At 42.7% G+C, this 21,149-nt stretch overlaps 1 protein-coding gene and 2 non-coding genes across 3 annotated transcripts; 1 reads left to right on the top strand and 2 right to left on the bottom strand.

Annotated features, from left to right (window-relative positions):
- Positions 1–7,033: 7,033 nt before the first annotated feature.
- On the bottom strand, positions 7,034–7,089 carry LOC137417965 (U7 small nuclear RNA). The gene has a single exon (XR_010982540.1). It is a non-coding gene; the product is annotated as a U7 small nuclear RNA (small nuclear RNA).
- A 3,620-nt stretch (positions 7,090–10,709) lies between these two features.
- On the top strand, positions 10,710–12,061 carry LOC137429271 (uncharacterized; the record flags this gene model as incomplete). The annotated part of the gene is made up of 2 exons (XM_078781079.1): positions 10,710–11,419; positions 11,550–12,061. Coding segments are annotated over exons 1-2 (1,149 nt in total), but the record flags the coding sequence as incomplete, so codon positions are not given.
- A 9,032-nt stretch (positions 12,062–21,093) lies between these two features.
- Positions 21,094–21,149, bottom strand: LOC137430419 (U7 small nuclear RNA). The gene has a single exon (XR_010985061.1). It is a non-coding gene; the product is annotated as a U7 small nuclear RNA (small nuclear RNA).

The raw sequence follows: 21,149 nt of genomic DNA, 5'->3' as shown, positions 1-21,149 counted from the left end.
TCCACAGAAATTCTCTTATACCAAAAAGGACATTGTTTCTGTATTTTTTTATTTCTTTTTATTTTGCTCGGGAATTTGAATTTCCATCAAGCGTGCTCACACCCGGAAATGGAGACAACAGCAAACGACACACCACACACACCTTTTTTTTTTTTTTTCCTTTTTGTGGAGAAATTGCTTCGACTTTGTTTAGAATTATTATGGCTTTTTATTATTTCCTTAAGCTCGCATATTTTAAGTGTTAAGGTAGGCGAAGACTGATCATCTTCACCATGCCACTCCAGCTAGCGAAAAGTTCATTATTACCTGTTGCTGCTAATTTTAATGCAAAATGCCAATATTTTCACCAAAATGGTCTGTGTTTCCTTGTCTGTTTGTTTCTAAATCTATTTTACAATCACGGGTTTCGAACAATTAAAGTTTGCTTTTTTCAATGGTTGGATGTGAAATGGGGAGGTTGGGGGGTGCTATTCACACTGTGATCCGATTTATCTCCGGTTATGATGGATGACCGATTGATCTTTCTTCCAGGACTTTGCACCTCCAAGACTTGTGATTAAAATTGCTGTTAAGAGGTCTGCTTGTAATGGAACCTGGTTGGCGGTTAGTAAAACAATCTCTGTTGATTCCACTACTAGGTTGTTAGTTGAATAACGATGTGAACTACAAAAATTGGATGCTACCTGCTGGGTGACTGTGGCATCATTTGAGGCTGAATCTGCAATCAATTTCACTTTAATTACGTGCTGCAGCAGTGCTGCAAGCTTCATTTCATCATTGCCGATCCTTCGTGCTGCATTATTCCTTTCTTTTAAACAAAAATAAAGTTTGTGTTTATTCTGCATCTTTCCCTTAACTTGATTCATGTCTAACCTACCCCTATAAATGTTTACCCCCCCCCTCCCTCCCCCCTCCCCACACCCGTAAAAAAACAGATTTGTGAATCTGGGATATCACGTCCCAAACGTGGATGTTAAGCCCATTTTCACATCTGCTGGCATTAACTGGTGGACCTTAAATATCCCATGTAGGGATCATTTTCGCATCCCCAACTATCACCATAACACTCAGCTCCAGTCTGTCCCTCCGGCGTCTGTCCGTTCATGGGTGTGGCTTCTCCCGTTGAGGGAGTGGCTACACCCATGCTGGGAGGGGCTTCAAAATCAAATCTCCACCATTTTGTTTGCTCCGCATAGTTCTGAGGTCTCTGTTGTTAGGCTCACAGTTTATCCAAAGTCTAATTCGATTTCATTTTCAATAGTCGCCAGGATGGTTTTAGACTGTTGCAAAAAAAAACGGGAAGCAAATTGGGCGAAAGTTACCGTTTATAGAAGAAAATGCATTTTAAACTAGAACGGGACTCAGTCGAGAGCATACCTCCGCCAGGTGAACAGTTTACGTTTTGTATCCCAGAAAATCCCAATACAGAATCGCATTTAATCAAAATCATCCGTCCACAACTTTTTGAGATATCCGTTTTTGTCCCTATCTCCCAATGGTGAAGAATCGCTTTAAAAAAATTATACCAGCTGGATCTGGATCTTCAACAAAATAGAATTGATTCTTCCTTGAAACGCACACAACCGGTCCACCAAGTTTCGTCCAAATCCATCCATAACTTTTTATCCCAAAAACAACAGGCTTCTTGCTTATGATCGGCTCTACCATTTGGTGAAGTTTCATGACGATCGGTTCAAAATTGTGACCTGCAGGCGACTGACATACATACAGACAGACAGACAGACAGAATAACGCACAAGACCAACCAATACACTTGAAAAATCTTCGACTTTCACGAGGAACAAACAGACGGGTGAAAACATATTCTCCACCACCAAAGGTGGTAATGACATGATGAAGGTAATGAGATAAAAGCCGATAATTATTATCTATCTATAATTCCAGTAATCTCTGTGTGTCTGTGTGTCTGTGTGTCTGTGTGTCTGTGTGTCTGTGACCGCTGTTTCTCGACAACCACGGGTCCGATATACTTTAAACTTGTCAGGTATATTGCTGGGGACCCGAGGATGTGCCTTTTCAAGGTTTGAAATTAATCGGACAAGTACTTACCGAGCTATGGCGATTTAGCCGTTCGCCGTTCGCTTTGGCGTTGCGAATGGACCAAACCATTCATGTAAATAGAGGGGGGGGGGGGGGGGGGGTTCTGTGGTCGTTCGCTTTGGCTTTGCGAATGGACCAAACCATTCATGTAAATAGAGGGGGGGGTTCTGTGGTCGTTCGCTTTGGCTTTGCGAATGGACCAAACCATTCATGTAAATAGAGGGGGGGGGGGGGGGTTCTGTGGTCGTTGCGAATGGACCAAACCATTCACATCGAATCACATCGAATGGACCAAACCGTTCGCTTTGGACCAAACCATTGCATGTAAATAGAGGGGGGGGTTCTGTGGTCGTTGCGAATGGACCAAACCATTCATGTAAATAGAGGGGGGGGGGGGGGGGTTCTGTGGTCGTTACTGCCACGTGGTTTCAAAGTTTTTTTTTGTTGTTGTTGTTTGCACGCATGTTTTTTTGCACCCACGTACGGGCACGCCCTAGGATGTTTACACACACACACCCCTACACAAATTTTTTTTTTTTTTTTTTTTTGGCAAGGAACGGGCACCCACGTACGGGCACGTCCTAGCTTATATATAGTACGGGCATGCCCTAGTAATATAAATTCCATTAAAACTCCGTCATGGCTTTATCTCGACTCTAATTCACCAAATGATTTCATTCTTTGTAGTTGCTCGGATGGTTTAATTCTCGGTTTCAGGAGAAGTTGAGAAAATCGGTGAAATGTGGGGATGGGGAAAGGAGAGAGGCGAGGGGTGGAGGAGGGGGAGGGGTAGGAGAGGAGGGGGGAGGAGGAAGGGTTGGGTACCCTACTAGGAATTAGTTATTTATGTTATCATTTTCGAAAAGTACAGCAACTGAATACTGAAGTTAAAGATCGAACCGTCGTGTAATTATCTATTTTTCATGTTCCCGGGGCATATATAGAGTTTGTTTAAGGCGAGTCAACTATTTTCCTACTGTAATTAAATAATACAGCACTTCGAAAATGTACGTAATAATGTAGACTAACTCTGGAACACAATATTTATTAAATAATGACGTTTGGTTTTAATCAATTTTTAATTTGAAAAGCGATGTGTATTCGATGCTTTCAGTTTCAAAATGAACAACAGAAGTAAGTCAGCCAAGACAGGTTCTCCTAACTACCTCACTTCTCAAGTCAAGGTAAAAGTGTCACTTGTCTTTTCACCCTCCTCTCCCCTGTGTACAATGCCCTCCCCTATGCAGTGTGTGCAGTGAGGGACTGGAGAGGATTGAGGGACTGTACTGCAGTGAAGGGGGATAATGAGATGAGTTGGGGGAGTGGGGAGGAGAGGAGGGGAAGAAAGTGGGGAGTATAGAGGAGTGAGATGAGGCGGGGTTGTTGTTGTTGTTGTTGTTGCTGTATAGCCCAGGACAGTTCTCTCGAACAAGCCCGCAGCACATCGACCCCCAATCGATCTCCCAGGAGTGATCCAGAGATGCCCCACATGCCACATCCAGGATGGTGTACCCCCACCTTCACAAAGCCAGGGCCACGCCAGAGACAGGGAGACAAGACAACAGGGAAAGGGCCGGACCATGGTGACCGCACTGCCCTGACAAATCTGGGCAGCAGGGAAGATTTAGCCCCCGACTTGCATTGGGGGTACAACCACCACAAAGAGGAATCCCCAATTGTTGTTGAGGCAGAGGGGGGAGCGGAGGGTGGGGGGGGGGTTTATATATATATATATATATATATATATATAATGCTGTCTGACTGTGACACCCTGAAACATGGAAAATGCTCCAAGGAGAGCAAAAATATGAAGTAAAAGTTGCTCCAAATTTATTTGGGGTGTGTGAGTGATCTGAGAAAGATGGGTGCTGAGAGGGATGAGGTGTGGGGATCTGGGAGGGTGAGAAAGGTCTGGGAGGGGGATCGAGAAGGGGTTGTCTCAATCGCCTCGTGTATGGAGGTTTGTAATCCAATTTGAACGGACTTTAATTGTGCAAAATCATCCAAGGTACCAATTTGAACCGAGAATCAGCACTTTAATTGTGCAAAATGATCAAAGGTACCGATTTTAACAGAGGATCGGTGCTTTAATTGTGCAAAATGATCAAAGGTACCAATTTGAACCAAGAATCAGTACTTTAATTGTGCAAAATGATCAAAGGCACCAATTTGAACCGAGGTTCGGTACTTTAATTGTGCAAAATGATCAAAGGTACGAATTTGAACCCAGGATCGGTACTTTAATTGTGCAAAATGATCAAAGGTATTAATTTGAACCAAGAATCAGTACTTTAATTGTGCAAAATGATCAAAGTTACCAATTTGAACCGAGGATCAGTACTTTAATTGTGCAAAATGATCAAAGGTACCAATTTGAACCGAGGATCAGTACATTCATTGTCCAAAATGATCAAAGGTACCAATTTGAACCGAGGATCGGTACTTTAATTGTGGAAAATGATCAAAGGTGGCAATTTGAACCGAGGATCGGTACTTTCATTGTGCAAAATGATCAAAGGTATCAATTTGAACCAAGAATCAGTACTTTAATTGTGCAAAATGATCAAAGGTACCAATTTGAACTGAGGATCAGTACTTTCATTGTGCAAAATGATCAAAGGTATCAATTTGAACCGAGGATCGGTACTTTCATTGTGCAAAACGATCAAAGGTACCAATTTGAACCAAGGATCGGTACTTTCATTGTGCAAAATGATCAAAGGCACCAATTTTAACCGAGGATCGGTACTTTCATTGTGCAAAATGATCAAAGGTACCAATTTGAACCAAGGATCGGTACTTTCATTGTGCAAAATGATCAAAGGCACCAATTTGAACCGAGGATCGGTACTTTCATTGTGCAAAATGATCAAGGGTATCAATTTGAACCGAGGATCGGTACTTTCATTGTGCAAAATGATCAAAGGTATTAATTTGAACCAAGAATCAGTACTTTCATTGTGCAAAATGATCAAAGGTATCAACTTGAACCAAGAATCAGTACTTTAATTGTGCAAAATGATCAAAGGTACCAATTTGAACTGAGGATCAGTACTTTCATTGTGCAAAATGATCAAAGGTATCAATTTGAACCGAGGATCGGTACTTTCATTGTGCAAAATGATCAAAGGCACCAATTTGAACCGAGGATCGGTACTTTCATTGTGCAAAACGATCAAAGGTATCAATTTGAACCAAGAATCGGCACTTTCCTTGTGCAAAATGATCAAAGGCACCAATTTGAACCGAGGATCGGTACTTTCATTGTGCAAAATGATCAAAGGTATCAATTTTAGCCAAGGATCGGTACTTTCATTGTGCAAAATGATCAAAGGTACCAATTTGAACCGAGGATCGGTACTTTCATTGTGCAAAATGATCAAGGGTATCAATTTGAACCGAGGATCGGTACTTTCATTGTGCAAAATGATCAAGAGTATCAATTTGAACCGAGGATCGGTACTTTCATTGTGCAAAATGATCAAGGGTATCAATTTGAACCGAGGATCGGTACTTTCATTGTGCAAAATGATCAAAGGTACCAATTTGAACCGAGGATTGGTACTTTCATTGTGCAAAATGATCAAGGGTATCAATTTGAACCGAGGATCGGTACTTTAATTGTGCAAAATGATCAAGAGTATCAATTTGACCCGAGGATCGGTACTTTCATTGTGCAAAATGATCAAGGGTATCAATTTGAACCGAGGATCGGTACTTTCATTGTGCAAAATGATCAAGGGTATCAATTTGAACCGAGGATCGGTACTTTCATTGTGCAAAATGATCAAAGGTACCAATTTGAACAGAGGATCGGTACTTTCATTGTGCAAAATGATCAAGGGTATCAATTTGAACCGAGGATCGGTACTTTAATTGTGTAAATTGAACCGAGGATCGGTACTTTCATTGTGCAAAATGATCAAAGGTACCAATTTGAACTGAGGATCAGTACTTTCATTGTGCAAAATGATCAAGAGTATCAATTTGACCCGAGGATCGGTACTTTCATTGTGCAAAATGATCAAGGGTATCAATTTGAACCGAGGATCGGTACTTTCATTGTGCAAAATGATCAAAGGTACCAATTTGAACCGAGGATCGGTACTTTCATTGTGCAAAATGATCAAGGGTATCAATTTGAACCGAGGATCGGTACTTTAATTGTGTAAATTGAACCGAGGATCGGTACTTTCATTGTGCAAAATGATCAAAGGTACCAATTTGAACCGATGATCGGTACTTTCATTGTGCAAAATGATCAAGGGTATCAATTTGAACCGAGGATCGGTACTTTCATTGTGCAAAATGATCAAGAGTATCAATTTGAACCGAGGATCGGTACTTTCATTGTGCAAAATGATCAAGGGTATCAATTTGAACCGATGATCGGTACTTTCATTGTGCAAAATGATCAAGGGTATCAATTTGAACCGAGGATCGGTACTTTCATTGTGCAAAATGATCAAGGGTATCAATTTGAACCGAGGATCGGTACTTTAATTGTGTAAATTGAACCGATGATCGGTACTTTCATTGTGCAAAATGATCAAGGGTATCAATTTGAACCGAGGATCGGTACTTTCATTGTGCAAAATGATCAAGAGTATCAATTTGACCCGAGGATCGGTACTTTCATTGTGCAAAATGATCAAGGGTATCAATTTGAACCGAGGATCGGTACTTTCATTGTGCAAAATGATCAAAGGTACCAATTTGAACAGAGGATCGGTACTTTCATTGTGCAAAATGATCAAGGGTATCAATTTGAACCGAGGATCGGTACTTTAATTGTGTAAATTGAACCGAGGATCGGTACTTTCATTGTGCAAAATGATCAAAGGTACCAATTTGAACCGATGATCGGTACTTTCATTGTGCAAAATGATCAAGGGTATCAATTTGAACCGAGGATCGGTACTGATACTTTCTCCCAAAAGACGATCGAGTTATTCTTTTCTTTGTTTAAAGAGATGGCTAACACAAAGGTTAGCCTTCTAGACAAATACTAAAAGAGCATCAACAATTACTGACTAATCGCTCTCCGTCGTTGTTGTAGGAAGAACACTGTCTAACATTAAGGGTGTCTTACATATCAAAACATAATGTCATTTGAATGTGCAGAATCATTCCCATATATGATAACACAACAACGTTTTACAGTATATTTACCGAGCATCGATTTGAATCGTTGTAATCTTTTGAAAGAAACATGTTTTCGCACTGAAAAATGTCAGTCACAATGCATGACGGGAAATGTCTACATTTACAAACAGGAAGTTACATCATATACAAGGATAATAATATGAGTTCCCTCACAAAGAACTTGAACGAAGGAGAGACCGTTCAATTCCCTCCAAGCAGCGAAGCAGCACCTACTGCAATATTGAATGTTTTGGTACGACTCGGACAGGGTTTGAACCACCAACCTCCCAGAGGCCCCAACTACTACACCGCCCAGTCTGGTTAATATGTTTAAGATTAATTTTAACGTAACAAGAGGCCATTTTGTGATATCGTACCTGAGCTATATTAACACCACATTCATCCAATTTATTCATAATACTTAAAGTTTTTAATGATTCAACTGGAGATGTTTAACAAAATTATTTGAGAAATTACAGGGGAAACTTTTCACCTCAGCAAGAAGCTCGAGAATTACAAAATATGCTGTCTTTCCAAAAAGGTTTTTAAAATTTTGTTAAAAAAATAGTTCTCAAAATGGAGCCGTGAACCAGGGTGCCTTAACTATTTTAAAGTGATTAGAACCTGCGTGGTTTTTACAACCGTAAGGAGCACACGGTGGCATTTCATAAATACGAACAGGGACCCATGAAACAAGAGTTCCACGAATACACTCCCTTTTTAGGGCGGTGTATAGGCAATGAAGCGCTCCTCGCATGTTCCCGGAAGTTTCTGTTTTGCAATATATTGGTATGGCATGGCGATTTTGAATATGACAGGTTCGACGATGTGTTCAGTGTGAACTGCATGAAAATCAAAATTTCGGTGGATGGAGTCAGCCTTGCTACGAATGACGTCGTTATGGGTGGAGTCAGGCCAGTTGTGTAACCAATGGGCAGAAAGAGAGAAACAGGAATAGAAAACTGCCGCTACTTTGATATATAGAGAATAATAAAGCTTTTTTTCAAACAAGCAATGGCTTAAAATTAAGTGGGAAAGGAAAAAAATCAAGTAGGAATTTTCATAGGAAATATGCATCTTGAAGTATTTTTTTGACGCCACAGGATTTTGCTGTGTTGTGGGAGAAGCAATATGGCGGATGGAGCGCTTCCGGTGGCTTCAGGACCGCCAGTCCAATCATCGTTAGGCACCCTATCCAGTTGGAATAGAGATCATCGCAGGCTTACCGCGTACGTCATCAAACGTAAACTCACTTGGACGAACATTTCGCATACGCAATTCAAATGTTAAAATAAAAAGTCAAGATTTTGACAAAAAGCAGGTTGAATGACTTTCATGTTGTACTTGGTATGATATACAGTACATTTAATCAGAGGACAATATACAGTATATACGGATCTGCTAAAATCAATATTAATTGGGTTCCGGTTCTATGTTCTCCCTCGGAAGGAAGATATTAAAACAACAACCGCAAGTTTGAACGTTCACGTGTTGGTGATTTTGGCGGGAAACCCTCCGATGAGGGTGTTTTAACCGAACTCCTTTTCATGAAGGTCTCCGTATTGCTCTTTCTGCTTCTTTTCCAATGACATTTGCGGTTTGTTTTTATTTTCCATCAATGTTACTAACTTCTACGGCAGTGGAAACGCGTTCATTGCGGTGTTACACACAGCGTTGTGCTCCACTTTGTCTTTCGTCTCTACTTTTACGCAATTTTATGGGTGTGTTCAGTATTAATTGGCTTGCTTGCACCAAATGATTTTATTCTTTGAAGTTGCGAGGATGGTTTAATTCTCAGTTTCAGGAGAAGTTGAGAAAATCGGCGAAATGTGGGGACTGGGAAAGGAGAGAAGGGTGGGTGTGCGATGGGGGGGGGTGGGGGGGTTGGGTACCCTACTTGAAATTAGTTATTTATATTATCACTTTGTAAAAGTACAGCAACTGAATACTGAAGTTAGGGATTTTTATTTTTTTTTGTATACAAGATCGAGGCTCGTGTAAGAGTTAACATTAATGACAAAAAAACAACGGACACATCAGACAAAATAAAGGGAGCGTGAGAGACAAGATGGGGAGAAGGGGGAAGCACACAAGAACAACATTTGAGAGCAGTGACATCGGGAGATCTGTGGGACGTGGAGGGCTTGGGGGGAGGAGGTTGGGGGGTGGGAGAGGTCAAAAACACATGGACACTGCTAGGACTTCCAGGAAAGAAGTCGGTATTTCAGAAAAGTGGATCTGTGGTGAATTAACAGGGGTAGAAAAGATGAAGGTTTTGGATGGGGGAAGATAAGAGATGGTGGTGAACAGCTGTTTTAAAGACCTGGAGGGGGGAGTGGGATTGAAGGGAGTGGGGGAGTTTGTTCCAGAGGCGGGAGAAAAGAGGAATGAAAGAGTGAAGGTGAGCAGAGAGCGTTGATTTTGCCAGTTTAACCATAAGAGGGTTGCTGGCAGATCATCTGCGACCTGAAGGAATATTGGGGGGACAGAGCACAGAGAGAGCTGGGGGAGCAAGGCCGGAGAGGATTTGGTAGAAGACGGAAAGACCACCAACCTGCCTGCGGTGAGTGAGTGACAGGCCCTCAGAGTTAGCTTCATCGCAGGAGATTCCAAATACGCCCCGGGATCGAACCATCGTGTAATTATCTATTTTTCATGTTCCCGGGGCATATATAGAGTTTGTTTAAGGCGAGTCAACTGTTTTCCTCCTGTCATTAAATGATACAGTACTTCGAAAATGTACGTAAAAATGTAGACTAACTCTGGAATACAATATTTATTAAATAATGACGTTTGGTTTTAATCAATTTTTAATTTGAAAAGCGATGTGTATTCGATGCTTTCAGTTTCAAAATGAACAACAGAAGTAAGTCAGCCAAGACAGGTTCTCCTAACTACCTCACTTCTCAAGTCAAGGTAAAAGTGTCACTTGTCTTTTCACCCTCCCTCCCTCTCCCCTGTGTGCGATGCCCTCCCCTATGCAGTGTGTGCAGTGAGGGACGAGAGGATTGAGGGGTTGGACTGCAGTGAAGGGGGAAATGAGGAGTGGGGGTGGGGGAGAGAGGAAGAGAGAGAGGAAAGTGGGGAGTATAGAGGAGTGAGGTGAGGTGGGGTTGGTGAGGAGTGAGGTGGGGTTGTTGTTGCTGCTGTATTGCCCCGGACAGTTCTCTCGAACAAGCCCGCAGCACATAGACCCCCAATCGATCTCCTAGGAGTGATCCAGAGATACCCCACATGCCACATCCAGGATGGTGTACCCCCACCTTCACAAAGTCAGGGCCACACCAGAGACAGGGAGACAACAGGGAAAGGGCCGGACCATGGTGACCGCGCTGCCCTGACAAATCTGGGCAGCAGGTAAGATTTAGCACCCGACTTGCATTGGGGGTACAACCACTGCAAACAGGAATCCCCATTAGTTGTTGAGGCATGGGTGGAGAGGAGTAAGGAGGGAGGGGGGAGAGAGCGGTGGAGGGGAGAGGAATGTGGGGTGGACAGGAGAGGGGGGGGGGGGGGGGGGATATATATGTGATAAAGGTTTCTCTCAAAACAGCAGTTTAAAAACACATAATTAGGATGATCCATAGAGGAGAGCGTCCTCACAAATGCTCGATATGTGATAAAGGATTCTCTCAAAAAAGCAATTTGAAATTACATATGAGGATCCATACAGGAGAGCGTCCTCACAAATGCTCGATATGTGATAAAGGATTCTCTCAAAAAAGCAATTTGAAATTACATATGATGATCCATAGAGGAGAGCGTCCTCACAAATGCTCGATATGTGATAAAGGTTTCTCTCAAAAAAGCAATTTGAAATTACATATGAGGATCCATACAGGAGAGCGTCCTCACAAATGCTCGATATGTGATAAAGGATTCTCTCAAAAAAGCAATTTGAAATTACATATGATGATCCATACAGGAGAGCGTCCTCACAAATGCTCGATATGTGATAAGGGTTTCTCTCAAAAAAGCAATTTGAAATTACATATGATGATCCATAGAGGAGAGCGTCCTCACAAATGCTCGATATGTGATAAAGGTTTCTCTCAAAAAAGCAATTTGAAATTACATATGAGGATCCATACAGGAGAGCGTCCTCACAAATGCTCGATATGTGATAAAGGATTCTCTCAAAAAAGCAATTTGAAATTACATATGAGGATCCATACAGGAGAGCGTCCTCACAAATGCTCGATATGTGATAAAGGTTTCTCTCAAAAAAGCAATTTGAAATTACATATGATGATCCATAGAGGAGAGCGTCCTCACAAATGCTCGATATGTGATAAAGGTTTCTCTCAAAAAAGCAATTTGAAATTACATATGATGATCCATAGAGGAGAGCGTCCTCACAAATGCTCTATGTGATAAAGGTTTCTCTCAAAAAAGCAATTTGAAATTACATATGAGGATCCATACAGGAGAGCGACCCCACAAATGCTCGATATGTGATAAAGGATTCTCTCAAAAAAGCAATTTGAAATTACATATGATGATCCATAGAGGAGAGCGTCCTCACAAATGCTCGATATGTGATAAGGGTTTCTCTCAAAAAAGCAATTTGAAATTACATATGATGATCCATAGAGGAGAGCGTCCTCACAAATGCTCGATATGTGATAAAGGTTTCTCTCAAAAAAGCAATTTGAAATTACATATGAGGATCCATACAGGAAAGCGTCCTCACAAATGCTCGATATGTGATAAAGGTTTCTCTCAAAAAAGCAATTTGAAATTACATATGAGGATCCATACAGGAGAGCGACCCCACAAATGCTCGATATGTGATAAAGGTTTCTCTCAAAAAAGCAATTTGAAATTACATATGATGATCCATAGAGGAGAGCGTCCTCACAAATGCTCGATATGTGATAAAGGTTTCTCTCAAAAAAGCAATTTGAAATTACATATGATGATCCATAGAGGAGAGCGTCCTCACAAATGCTCGATATGTGATAAAGGTTTCTCTCAAAAAAGCAATTTGAAATTACATATGAGGATCCATACAGGAGAGCGACCTCACAAATGCTCGATATGTGATAAAGGATTCTCTCAAAAAAGCAATTTGAAATTACATATTGTTGCGGATATGGGATTGGCATCCATCCATATCCGCTTGTAAATATTCCCCTATTTCCTCCATACTTCCCAACTATCCCCAATCCCCCATTCCCTAGTCCCATTTTCTGTAAACAACACTCTGTAGACCCGACCTCCCCCTATTTCCCCCATTAAATGTCGCATCCAGGTCCACCGCATCTCACGTAGACAACTATAGGACATCTTGCTAGTTATTCTTAGTCTATGTCAGTTAAGGACTCGTTTCCATTAATTCTGACTCTTCGTTGCACCAGAATGTGATTGTATGGCACCGTTAGGAAGTTTAGGACCTCCCAATACCTCCCCGCAACTCTTCCTCACGGTTCAGCAACAACAACAACGACGGCGGTGGCGCGGGGAGTGCGCGTCCTCACTCCGGCTTGGTTGGTAGGGGGTGTTGGGAGGGCATGAGGCCTTCCCAGCGAGCCGCCATCGAACATGTGCTCGACGGGGTTACCACGTAGGGGCTCGCTGTCAGCTCCTCGTCAAGGGCGGAGCCCGGTAACCCCCGCACCCAATAGAAGCGGCGGACTGGTCCCATCTGGGGCGGAGTCAACCAGCCGAGGGCGTGTCACTCCCCGCTGAGCATGCGCAGGAAGAGGGAGGTGACATCAGATGCGCGCTGAGCTTGGAGAGAGAAGGACGCCACCTCCGAGCGCTGTGACACCTCCCCGCATCTCTGGACTGGACCGTGCTTTATCCTGTCCCTGAGCCAAGGTGCACCTTGTGCTATCGACTACCTGTCCTTCCCTGCCATCAATCCCTGTGTAAGTCAGCCTTGTTCCGTTTGTCTGTGGTCTGTCTGTGGTCTGTCTGGGATAGATAAGATTGTATCTAAGTGCCTATCTCTTCTGTGTCTTTTACATCACTCTACCTTGTAATCTACCCCTTTTCTCCACCACTAATTATATCCTCCTCCGGAGGTCTTGAGAACTGTACCCCTTGCGTCGTTTCATTTATCCCAGTCGTTGTGTCCTTTCCATCATTGATTTAGCGTAGCGCGATTTGGCCAACGTTCGAGTGGAATCGGGTGAGTTGGGGGTAATCGGGTAAACTGTGCGAACACGGCGGCCATTCCGCTCGGTCAAGCAACATCTTTAGCCGTGTCCGTAACAATATGATGATCCATAGAGGAGAGCGTCCTCACAAATGCTCGATATGTGATAAGGGTTTCTCTCAAAAAAGCAATTTGAAATTGCATATGATGATCCATAGAGGAGAGCGTCCTCACAAATGCTCGATATGTGATAAAGGTTTCTCTCAAAAAAGCAATTTGAAATTACATATGAGGATCCATACAGGAGAGCGTCCTCACAAATGCTCGATATGTGATAAAGGTTTCTCTCAAAAAAGCAATTTGAAATTACATATGAGGATCCATACAGGAGAGCGTCCTCACAAATGCTCGATATGTGATAAAGGTTTCTCTCAAAAAAGCAATTTGAAATTACATATGAGGATCCATACAGGAGAGCGTCCTCACAAATGCTCGATATGTGATAAAGGATTCTCTCAAAAAAGCAATTTGAAATTACATATGAGGATCCATACAGGAGAGCGTCCTCACAAATGCTCGATATGTGATAAAAGTTTCTCTCAAAAAAGCAATTTGAAAAGGCACATCAAGATCCATACAGCAGAGGTGAAATCTGAAATACCAAGATCTGAAAAATGACAAGAGGATTTCAAGATTGAAGAAACCTGAAATTGTACCAGTGATAGTCGGAGCAACAGGGAATCCGGATGTTCAAGAAAACCCAACTGAGCACTTAAAAAGTATTCCGGGAATATCACGACAAACATGCTACAGGTGGAGGCTGTCAGAGGTTCAGTGAGGATTCTAAAACGAGCCTTTGGAACAAAACTATGAGAATGAAGTTTCACAAACTGGTTCATTAATAATGATCCTTTACCGAAAAAGGTGGAGATTTTGAGTTCTGGGAGAACTTCCTCCCACCTCCAAAAACCCGCATGTGGAGATAACAACCAATGAGAGCGTCCTTAAAAATGTTCCATTTGTGATAAGGATTTTATTTCAAAACGGAGATTGAACTTCTGTAGTGCAACCCACGCTGGAGTGCTCACATAAAAAGTGCTCTGACTGTGGGAAGAGTTTTGCTGGTAAAAGGTTTGTTAAATTCATATAAATCAAATGGACTCCTCCGACGACCCAGGTACATTCACCGTGGCTCCGGTCGCAAGTTTGTTTATTTGCAATCAGGTCACTCCATCCCCGTCCTCTGGTCGGCTCAGCGCACTCTCACTCTTCGTCCCAGCGCACCTGGTCACAGCAACCCACACGATCGCACCTCTTGCCTACGAACCCTGGCTAAATCACCTGAATTCATCCCTGCTGTTCAAAACAACATCAAGCTCACCCTGTTCAACACCCGGTCCCTCAACAATAAATGCCTCATCCTGAACGAATACATCCTGGATAACAAACTGGACTTTCTCTGTCTCACCGAAACCTGGCAACAACCTCTGGACTACTACACACTCAACCTCACCACACCCAATGGATATTCCTACGTCAATAAACCACGCTCGGAGGGCCGAGGTGGTGGAATTGCCGTTATCCACCGTCAAGACATCAAGACCAACCTCATCTCCATCTCATCTGCTCCATCATTTGAACACCTGGCTTTAAAACTCTCTGGTCACACGCAGTCAGTCATGGCTGTCGTCTACCGCCCTCCCAAACCACACCCATCATTCCTGTCTGACTTCTCCTACTTTCTGACCCAGCTATGTTCCCTCTCCCCCTCAATCCTCCTCCTTGGTGATTTCAATATCCACATGGACTCCACTGACTCCACAATAACCACTGACTTCACTGATTTACTCACCTGCTTTAACCTCACTCAACATGTCGACTTTCCTACCCATATCCGTGGTCACATTTTGGACCTTGTCTGCTCCACTGGATTAAATTTGCACCATCTCTATGGCTCCGACCTCACCCTCTCTGACCACTTAGCCATCACTCTGACCATCAACATCCCCGCCCCAACACCAAGGCATTATCGCACAATCAACTTCCGTAAGCTAAACGCTCTTTCACCTACCTCATTCTCATCCACCCTCTCTGAAAAAATGTCCACTTCTCCCTTCATTGACCTCCACACCCCTTCCGACCTCACTGACTACTACAACCACACTCTCTCCTCCTGCCTTGACCAGCTTGCGCCTGTAAAAACCAAAACAGTTTCTTTCACCCATTCTGCTCCCTGGTTTACCCCTGAACTCCACCTGATGAAAACTCGTGCTCGCCAACTTGAAAGACTCCGCAATAAAACGGGTCTCACAGTTCACTCCCAAGCCTACAAGGACCACATACAACACTACAAAGATGCCCTCTCCCGCGCCCGCTCTGCCTACTACTCTCAAATTATCCACTCTGGCTCCGGAAACCCAAAAGCACTCTTCTCGACAATAAACAAACTCCTCCGCCCCCTGAACACCACCACCCAGTCATTCACAGTAGACAACTGCATCTCCTTCCTCTCTTTCTTCCAACGCAAAATTGACAACATCTACAACAGCTTGACCACCGCCGCACCCGCTCCCCCTCCAACCACCTGCCCCCCCTTGTCCTGCCATCCCCTGTCTCGGTTCTCCCCAATCTCTCCTACTGACCTCTCTGAACTCCTCATAGGAATGAAAACTGCCACCTGCACTCTTGACCCCATCCCCTCCAGCTTTGTCAAAGCCTCCCTCCCTGCTCTCTCTCCACTTATCATTGCAACAATAAACTCCTCCCTGTCTACAGGCATCGTCCCACCTTCCCTCAAAATTGCTGCTGTTACCCCCATTCTAAAAAAACCTGGTCTAAACCCTGACACCCTAAACAACTTCAGACCCATCTCCAACCTACCCTTTCTGTCAAAAGTTTTGGAACGCGCTGTAGCCACTCAACTCAAACATCATCTCTCTGCCAATAACTTGTATGAAACATTCCAATCCGGATTCCGCTCCAACCACAGTACTGAAACTGCTCTCCTCAAAATCACCAACGACCTTCTCCTCTCCTCTGACGCTGGCAACCTCAACATTCTCGTCCTCCTCGACCTCAGCGCTGCCTTTGACACCATCGATCACACTATCCTCCTCACCCGACTTGAATCCACCTTTAACGTCACCGGCACTGCCCTCTCTTGGATTAAATCATACCTCTCTGACAGATGCCAGTTCATCTCCATCAATAACTGCAAATCCCCCACTGCTCCCCTCCCCCAAGGTGTCCCCCAAGGTTCAGTTCTTGGCCCCCTCCTCTTCATCCTTTACCTGTCCCCGCTCGGTCACTTAATCCGCCGTCATGGTCTCCAATTCCACTGCTTCGCCGATGACATCCAGCTTTTCATCTCCACCAAGTCCGTCTCCACCGACACCCACTCTATCCTGACAAACTGCATCACTGAAATAAAATCCTGGCTTCAAATCAACTTCCTCAAGCTTAACTGTGATAAATCTGAAATAATCATCATTGGCCCAAAAACGCTCACAAAATCCACCCATAACTTTGCCCTCAACATCGACGGTATCCCAGTATCCACCTCCCCTCACATCCGGAATCTTGGCGTCATCTTTGACCAAACCCTTTCCTTCGACAAATACACTAAACAGATCACAAAGTCAGCCTTCTTTCACCTGAAAAACATTGCCCGTCTCCGCTCATCCCTCTCCTCCACGGCTGCAGAAACCCTCATCCACGCCTTCATCACCTCCCGTCTGGACTACTGCAATAGCCTCCTCTATGGTTCACCCTCAAAAATCACCAATAAACTCCAATACATTCAGAACTCCGCTGCCCGTCTACTCACCCATTCCCGGACCCGTGACCACATCACCCCCGTCCTTTACAAGCTTCACTGGCTCCCCATCCCCCAGAGAATCCAGTACAAAATCCTCCTCTTGACATACAAAGCCCTCCATAACCTGGCCCCATCCTACCTGGCTGACCTCCTCTCCAGACACACTCCCACCCGCAACCTCCGCTCTGCTGGTACCAACCTCCTGACCCCCTCCATCCGGACCAAATTCAGATCCTGGGGGGACAGGGCCTTCTCCATCGCTGCTCCCACCCTCTGGAACTCACTACCTCACACCATCAGAGACTCCTCCTCACTCACCACATTCAAAACATCACTAAAGACCCACCTGTTCAACGCTGCATTCAACATTCAACCCACAGCATTTAACCCCTGACTATCTCTTCTCCTTCTCCCTCCTTTTGCTTTAAATATTTCCCTATTGATTCTTGTCTTGTCTTTTTGATTCTTGTCTTATATATATGCCGTATATCGCTGCTGTTTGTTTTCTTGATTCTTGTCTTTTTGCAATTGTTGTTTTCATGTATTGTTATGCATTATGTTTTCCACTCTGTCAAAGCGCCTTTGGGCTTCTGGAAAAGCGCTATACAAAATAAATGAATTATTATTATTATTATATGGCATTACCTGTACGAGGTTGTATGTGCCCCCCTTGCAAGCGTTCCTCAGCAGTAGGCAAGGTATTCAGTGAACCAGGAAGGAGAAAGCTATCGTGAATGCGTACAGACCTTTGGGCATAAACCTTGTGAGCACAACTCCTCAGAGTACCACCTGTATCCAGATTGTCCACAGCAACATGGCAAACCAATCACCCCTCAATTGACGAGCATCAGCTGTACACTTCAAGTCAGTTATCCACTCAAGAGGAATATCACCATCATGAACTGGTTTGTCCTTGAATCTGGTGAGTTTGCGGCCGGTTGTCAACACAAGAGGGTGGTACTGTTGGGCATTCAAGGCCTCCCCTTGTTCACGTAATTTCAGCCGAAGAGTCTCCAACTCCCGAGACAGGGCCTCAATTGCTTCACCACCCTCCGCCATTACTATTCGTGACAGCGATACGTGATAACAATCAGTCAGTTAGTCAGCCTGGGGGTTCCTCAGGTTTTTAGCTCCATCCAACATCCCACTTCTGACACCAAGATGTGGAAGGTGAGATTAGAACAACTGATCTTGCTTCAACAGTGTATTGAGAATTGCAGGTGGAGATGGATGAAAAACCCCAAAGACACAATGAAACCTGTCAGGATGCAGCCGTTGACAATTTAGGAATTTACAAACTTCAGGGCAATACTTTCATGTATTCAATGATAAACTCTGTTGCAATTACCGTTACAATTTACTACACTTGAAGAGTAAATATTTTACCAATGCAATCTACTAGCAATTGAACAATTCCGATCAACTATCTTCTGTCATTAATTTAGGTGTTAACTAATAAAACTTTTTTTTTCATTTTTTTTTTGCCTAAAACACTCCCAAGTAGTCACTGATGAACCTCTGAAAGTTTGACGAAGATCTGTTCAGCCATCTCTGAGAAAAATGGCCACACACACAGACCAACAGCTCTCATATAGTAGATGCTGCCAAACTGTGACACCCCGAAACATGGAAAATGCTCCAAGGAAAGCAAAAATATGACGTAAAAGTGGCTTCAAATTAATTGGAGGTGTGGGGATCTGGGAGGATGAGAAAGGTCTGGGAGGGGGATCGAGAAGGGGTTGTCTCACTTTCCTCGTGGAGGGAGGTTTGTAATCCAATTTGAACAGAGAATCGGTACTTTAATTGTTCAGAGTGATCCAAGGTACCAATTTGAACCGAGAATCAGTACTTCCATTGTGCAAAATGATCTCAGGTACCAATTTGAACCGAAAATCGGTACTTTAATTGTGTCAATTGAACCGAGGTACCAATTTGAACCGAGAATCAGTACTTTAATTGTGTAAATTGAACCGAGAATCAGTACTTTGTGTAAATTGAACCGAGAGTCAGTACTTTGTGTAAATTGAACCGAGAGTCAGTACTTTAATTGTGTAAATTGAACCGAGAATCAGTACTTTAACTGTGTAAATTGAACCGAGAGTCAGTACTTTAATTGTGTAAATTGAACCGAGAATCAGTACTTTAACTGTGTAAATTGACCCGAGGATTGGTACTTTAATTGTGTAAATTGAACCGAGAATCAGTACTTTAATTGTGTAAATTGAACCGAGAGTCAGTACTTTAATTGTGTAAATTGAACTGAGAATCAGTACTTTAACTGTGTAAATTGAACCGAGGATTAGTACTTTAATTGTGTAAATTGAACCGAGAATCAGTACTTTAATTGTGTAATTTGAACCGAGGATCGGTACTTTAATTGTGTAAATTGAACCGAGAATCAGTACTTTAATTGTGTAAATTGAACCGAGAATCAGTACTTTAATTGTGTAAATTGAACCGAGAATCAGTACTTTAATTGTGTAAATTGAACCGAGAGTCAGTACTTTAATTGTGTAAATTGAACTGAGAATCAGTACTTTAACTGTGTAAATTGAACCGAGGATTAGTACTTTAATTGTGTAAATTGAACCGAGAATCAGTACTTTAATTGTGTAAATTGAACCGAGGATCGGTACTTTAATTGTGTAAATTGAACCGAGGATTGGTACTTTAATTGTGTAAATTGAACCGAGAATCAGTACTTTAATTGTGTAAATTGAACCGAGGATCGGTACTTTAATTGTGTAAATTGAACCGAGAATCAGTACTTTAACTGTGTAAATTGAACCGAGAGTCAGTACTTTAATTGTGTAAATTGAACCGAGAATCAGTACTTTGTGTAAATTGAACCGAGGATTGGTACTTTAATTGTGTAAATTGAACCGAGAATCAGTACTTTGTGTAAATTGAACCGAGAGTCAGTACTTTAATTGTGTAAATTGAACCGAGAATCAGTACTTTAACTGTGTAAATTGAACCGAGAGTCAGTACTTTAATTGTGTAAATTGAACCGAGAATCAGTACTTTAACCGTGTAAATTGAACCGAGAGTCAGTACTTTAATTGTGTAAATTGAACCGAGAATCAGTACTTTAACCGTGTAAATTGAACCGAGGATTGGTACTTTAATTGTGTAAATTGAACCGAGGTACCAATTTGAACGGAGGATCGGTACTTTAATTGTGTAAATTGAACCGAGAGTCAGTACTTTGTGTAAATTGAACCGAGTCAGTACTTTAATTGTGTAAATTGAACCGAGAATCACTACTTTAATTGTGTAAATTGAACCGAGAATCACTACTTTAATTGTGTAAATTGAACCGAGGATCGGTACTTTACTTGTGTAAATTGAACCGAGAATCAGTACTTTACTTGTGTAAATTGAACCGAGAATCACTACTTTAATTGTGTAAATTGAACCGAGAATCACTACTTTAATTGTGTAAATTGAACCGAGAATCAGTACTTTACTTGTGTAAATTGAACCGAGGATCGGTACTTTAATTGTGTAAATTGAAACGAGGTTCCAAAACTTTCTCCCAAGAGACGATCGAGTTATTCTTTTCTTTGTTTAAAGAGATGGCTAACACATGTTAGCCTACTTATGAGGCGCCTTTTTATAAATAAAAAAAGGTAAAAAATCAAACATTTAAACAGCCTTGGACGTGCACCTTGACCCCACGGCGAAGCCACACCGACTATCAAGGCTGTACCATTAGCATACACGTGCACCTCAACCCAAAGGCTGAAGCACATGGTCATTCAAAACACATGCATCCTGACCCCGAAGGGCCAGAGCGCATCGTCATACAATGGGACCCTTCCTCCATAGGAGTGAGTCGACCACTCCACCTGACCCAGGATCACAGTGTTTCTCCTGTCAGGTAAGTGTGTTACAAATGTTAATGGTTTGGTACTGATACTTTCTCCCAAGAGACGATCGAGTTAATCTTTTCTTTGTTTAAAGAGATGGCTAACACAAAGGTTAGCCTTCTAGACAAATACTAAAAGAGCATCAACAATT

Source organism: Myxine glutinosa, chromosome 6 (assembly GCF_964187855.1).
Source record: "Myxine glutinosa chromosome 6, kmMyxGlut1.1, whole genome shotgun sequence".
Classification (NCBI taxonomy): Eukaryota; Metazoa; Chordata; class Myxini; order Myxiniformes; family Myxinidae; genus Myxine; species Myxine glutinosa.
Note: the sequence above shows the minus strand (reverse complement) of the source record. Positions and strands in the feature narration are given on the sequence as shown.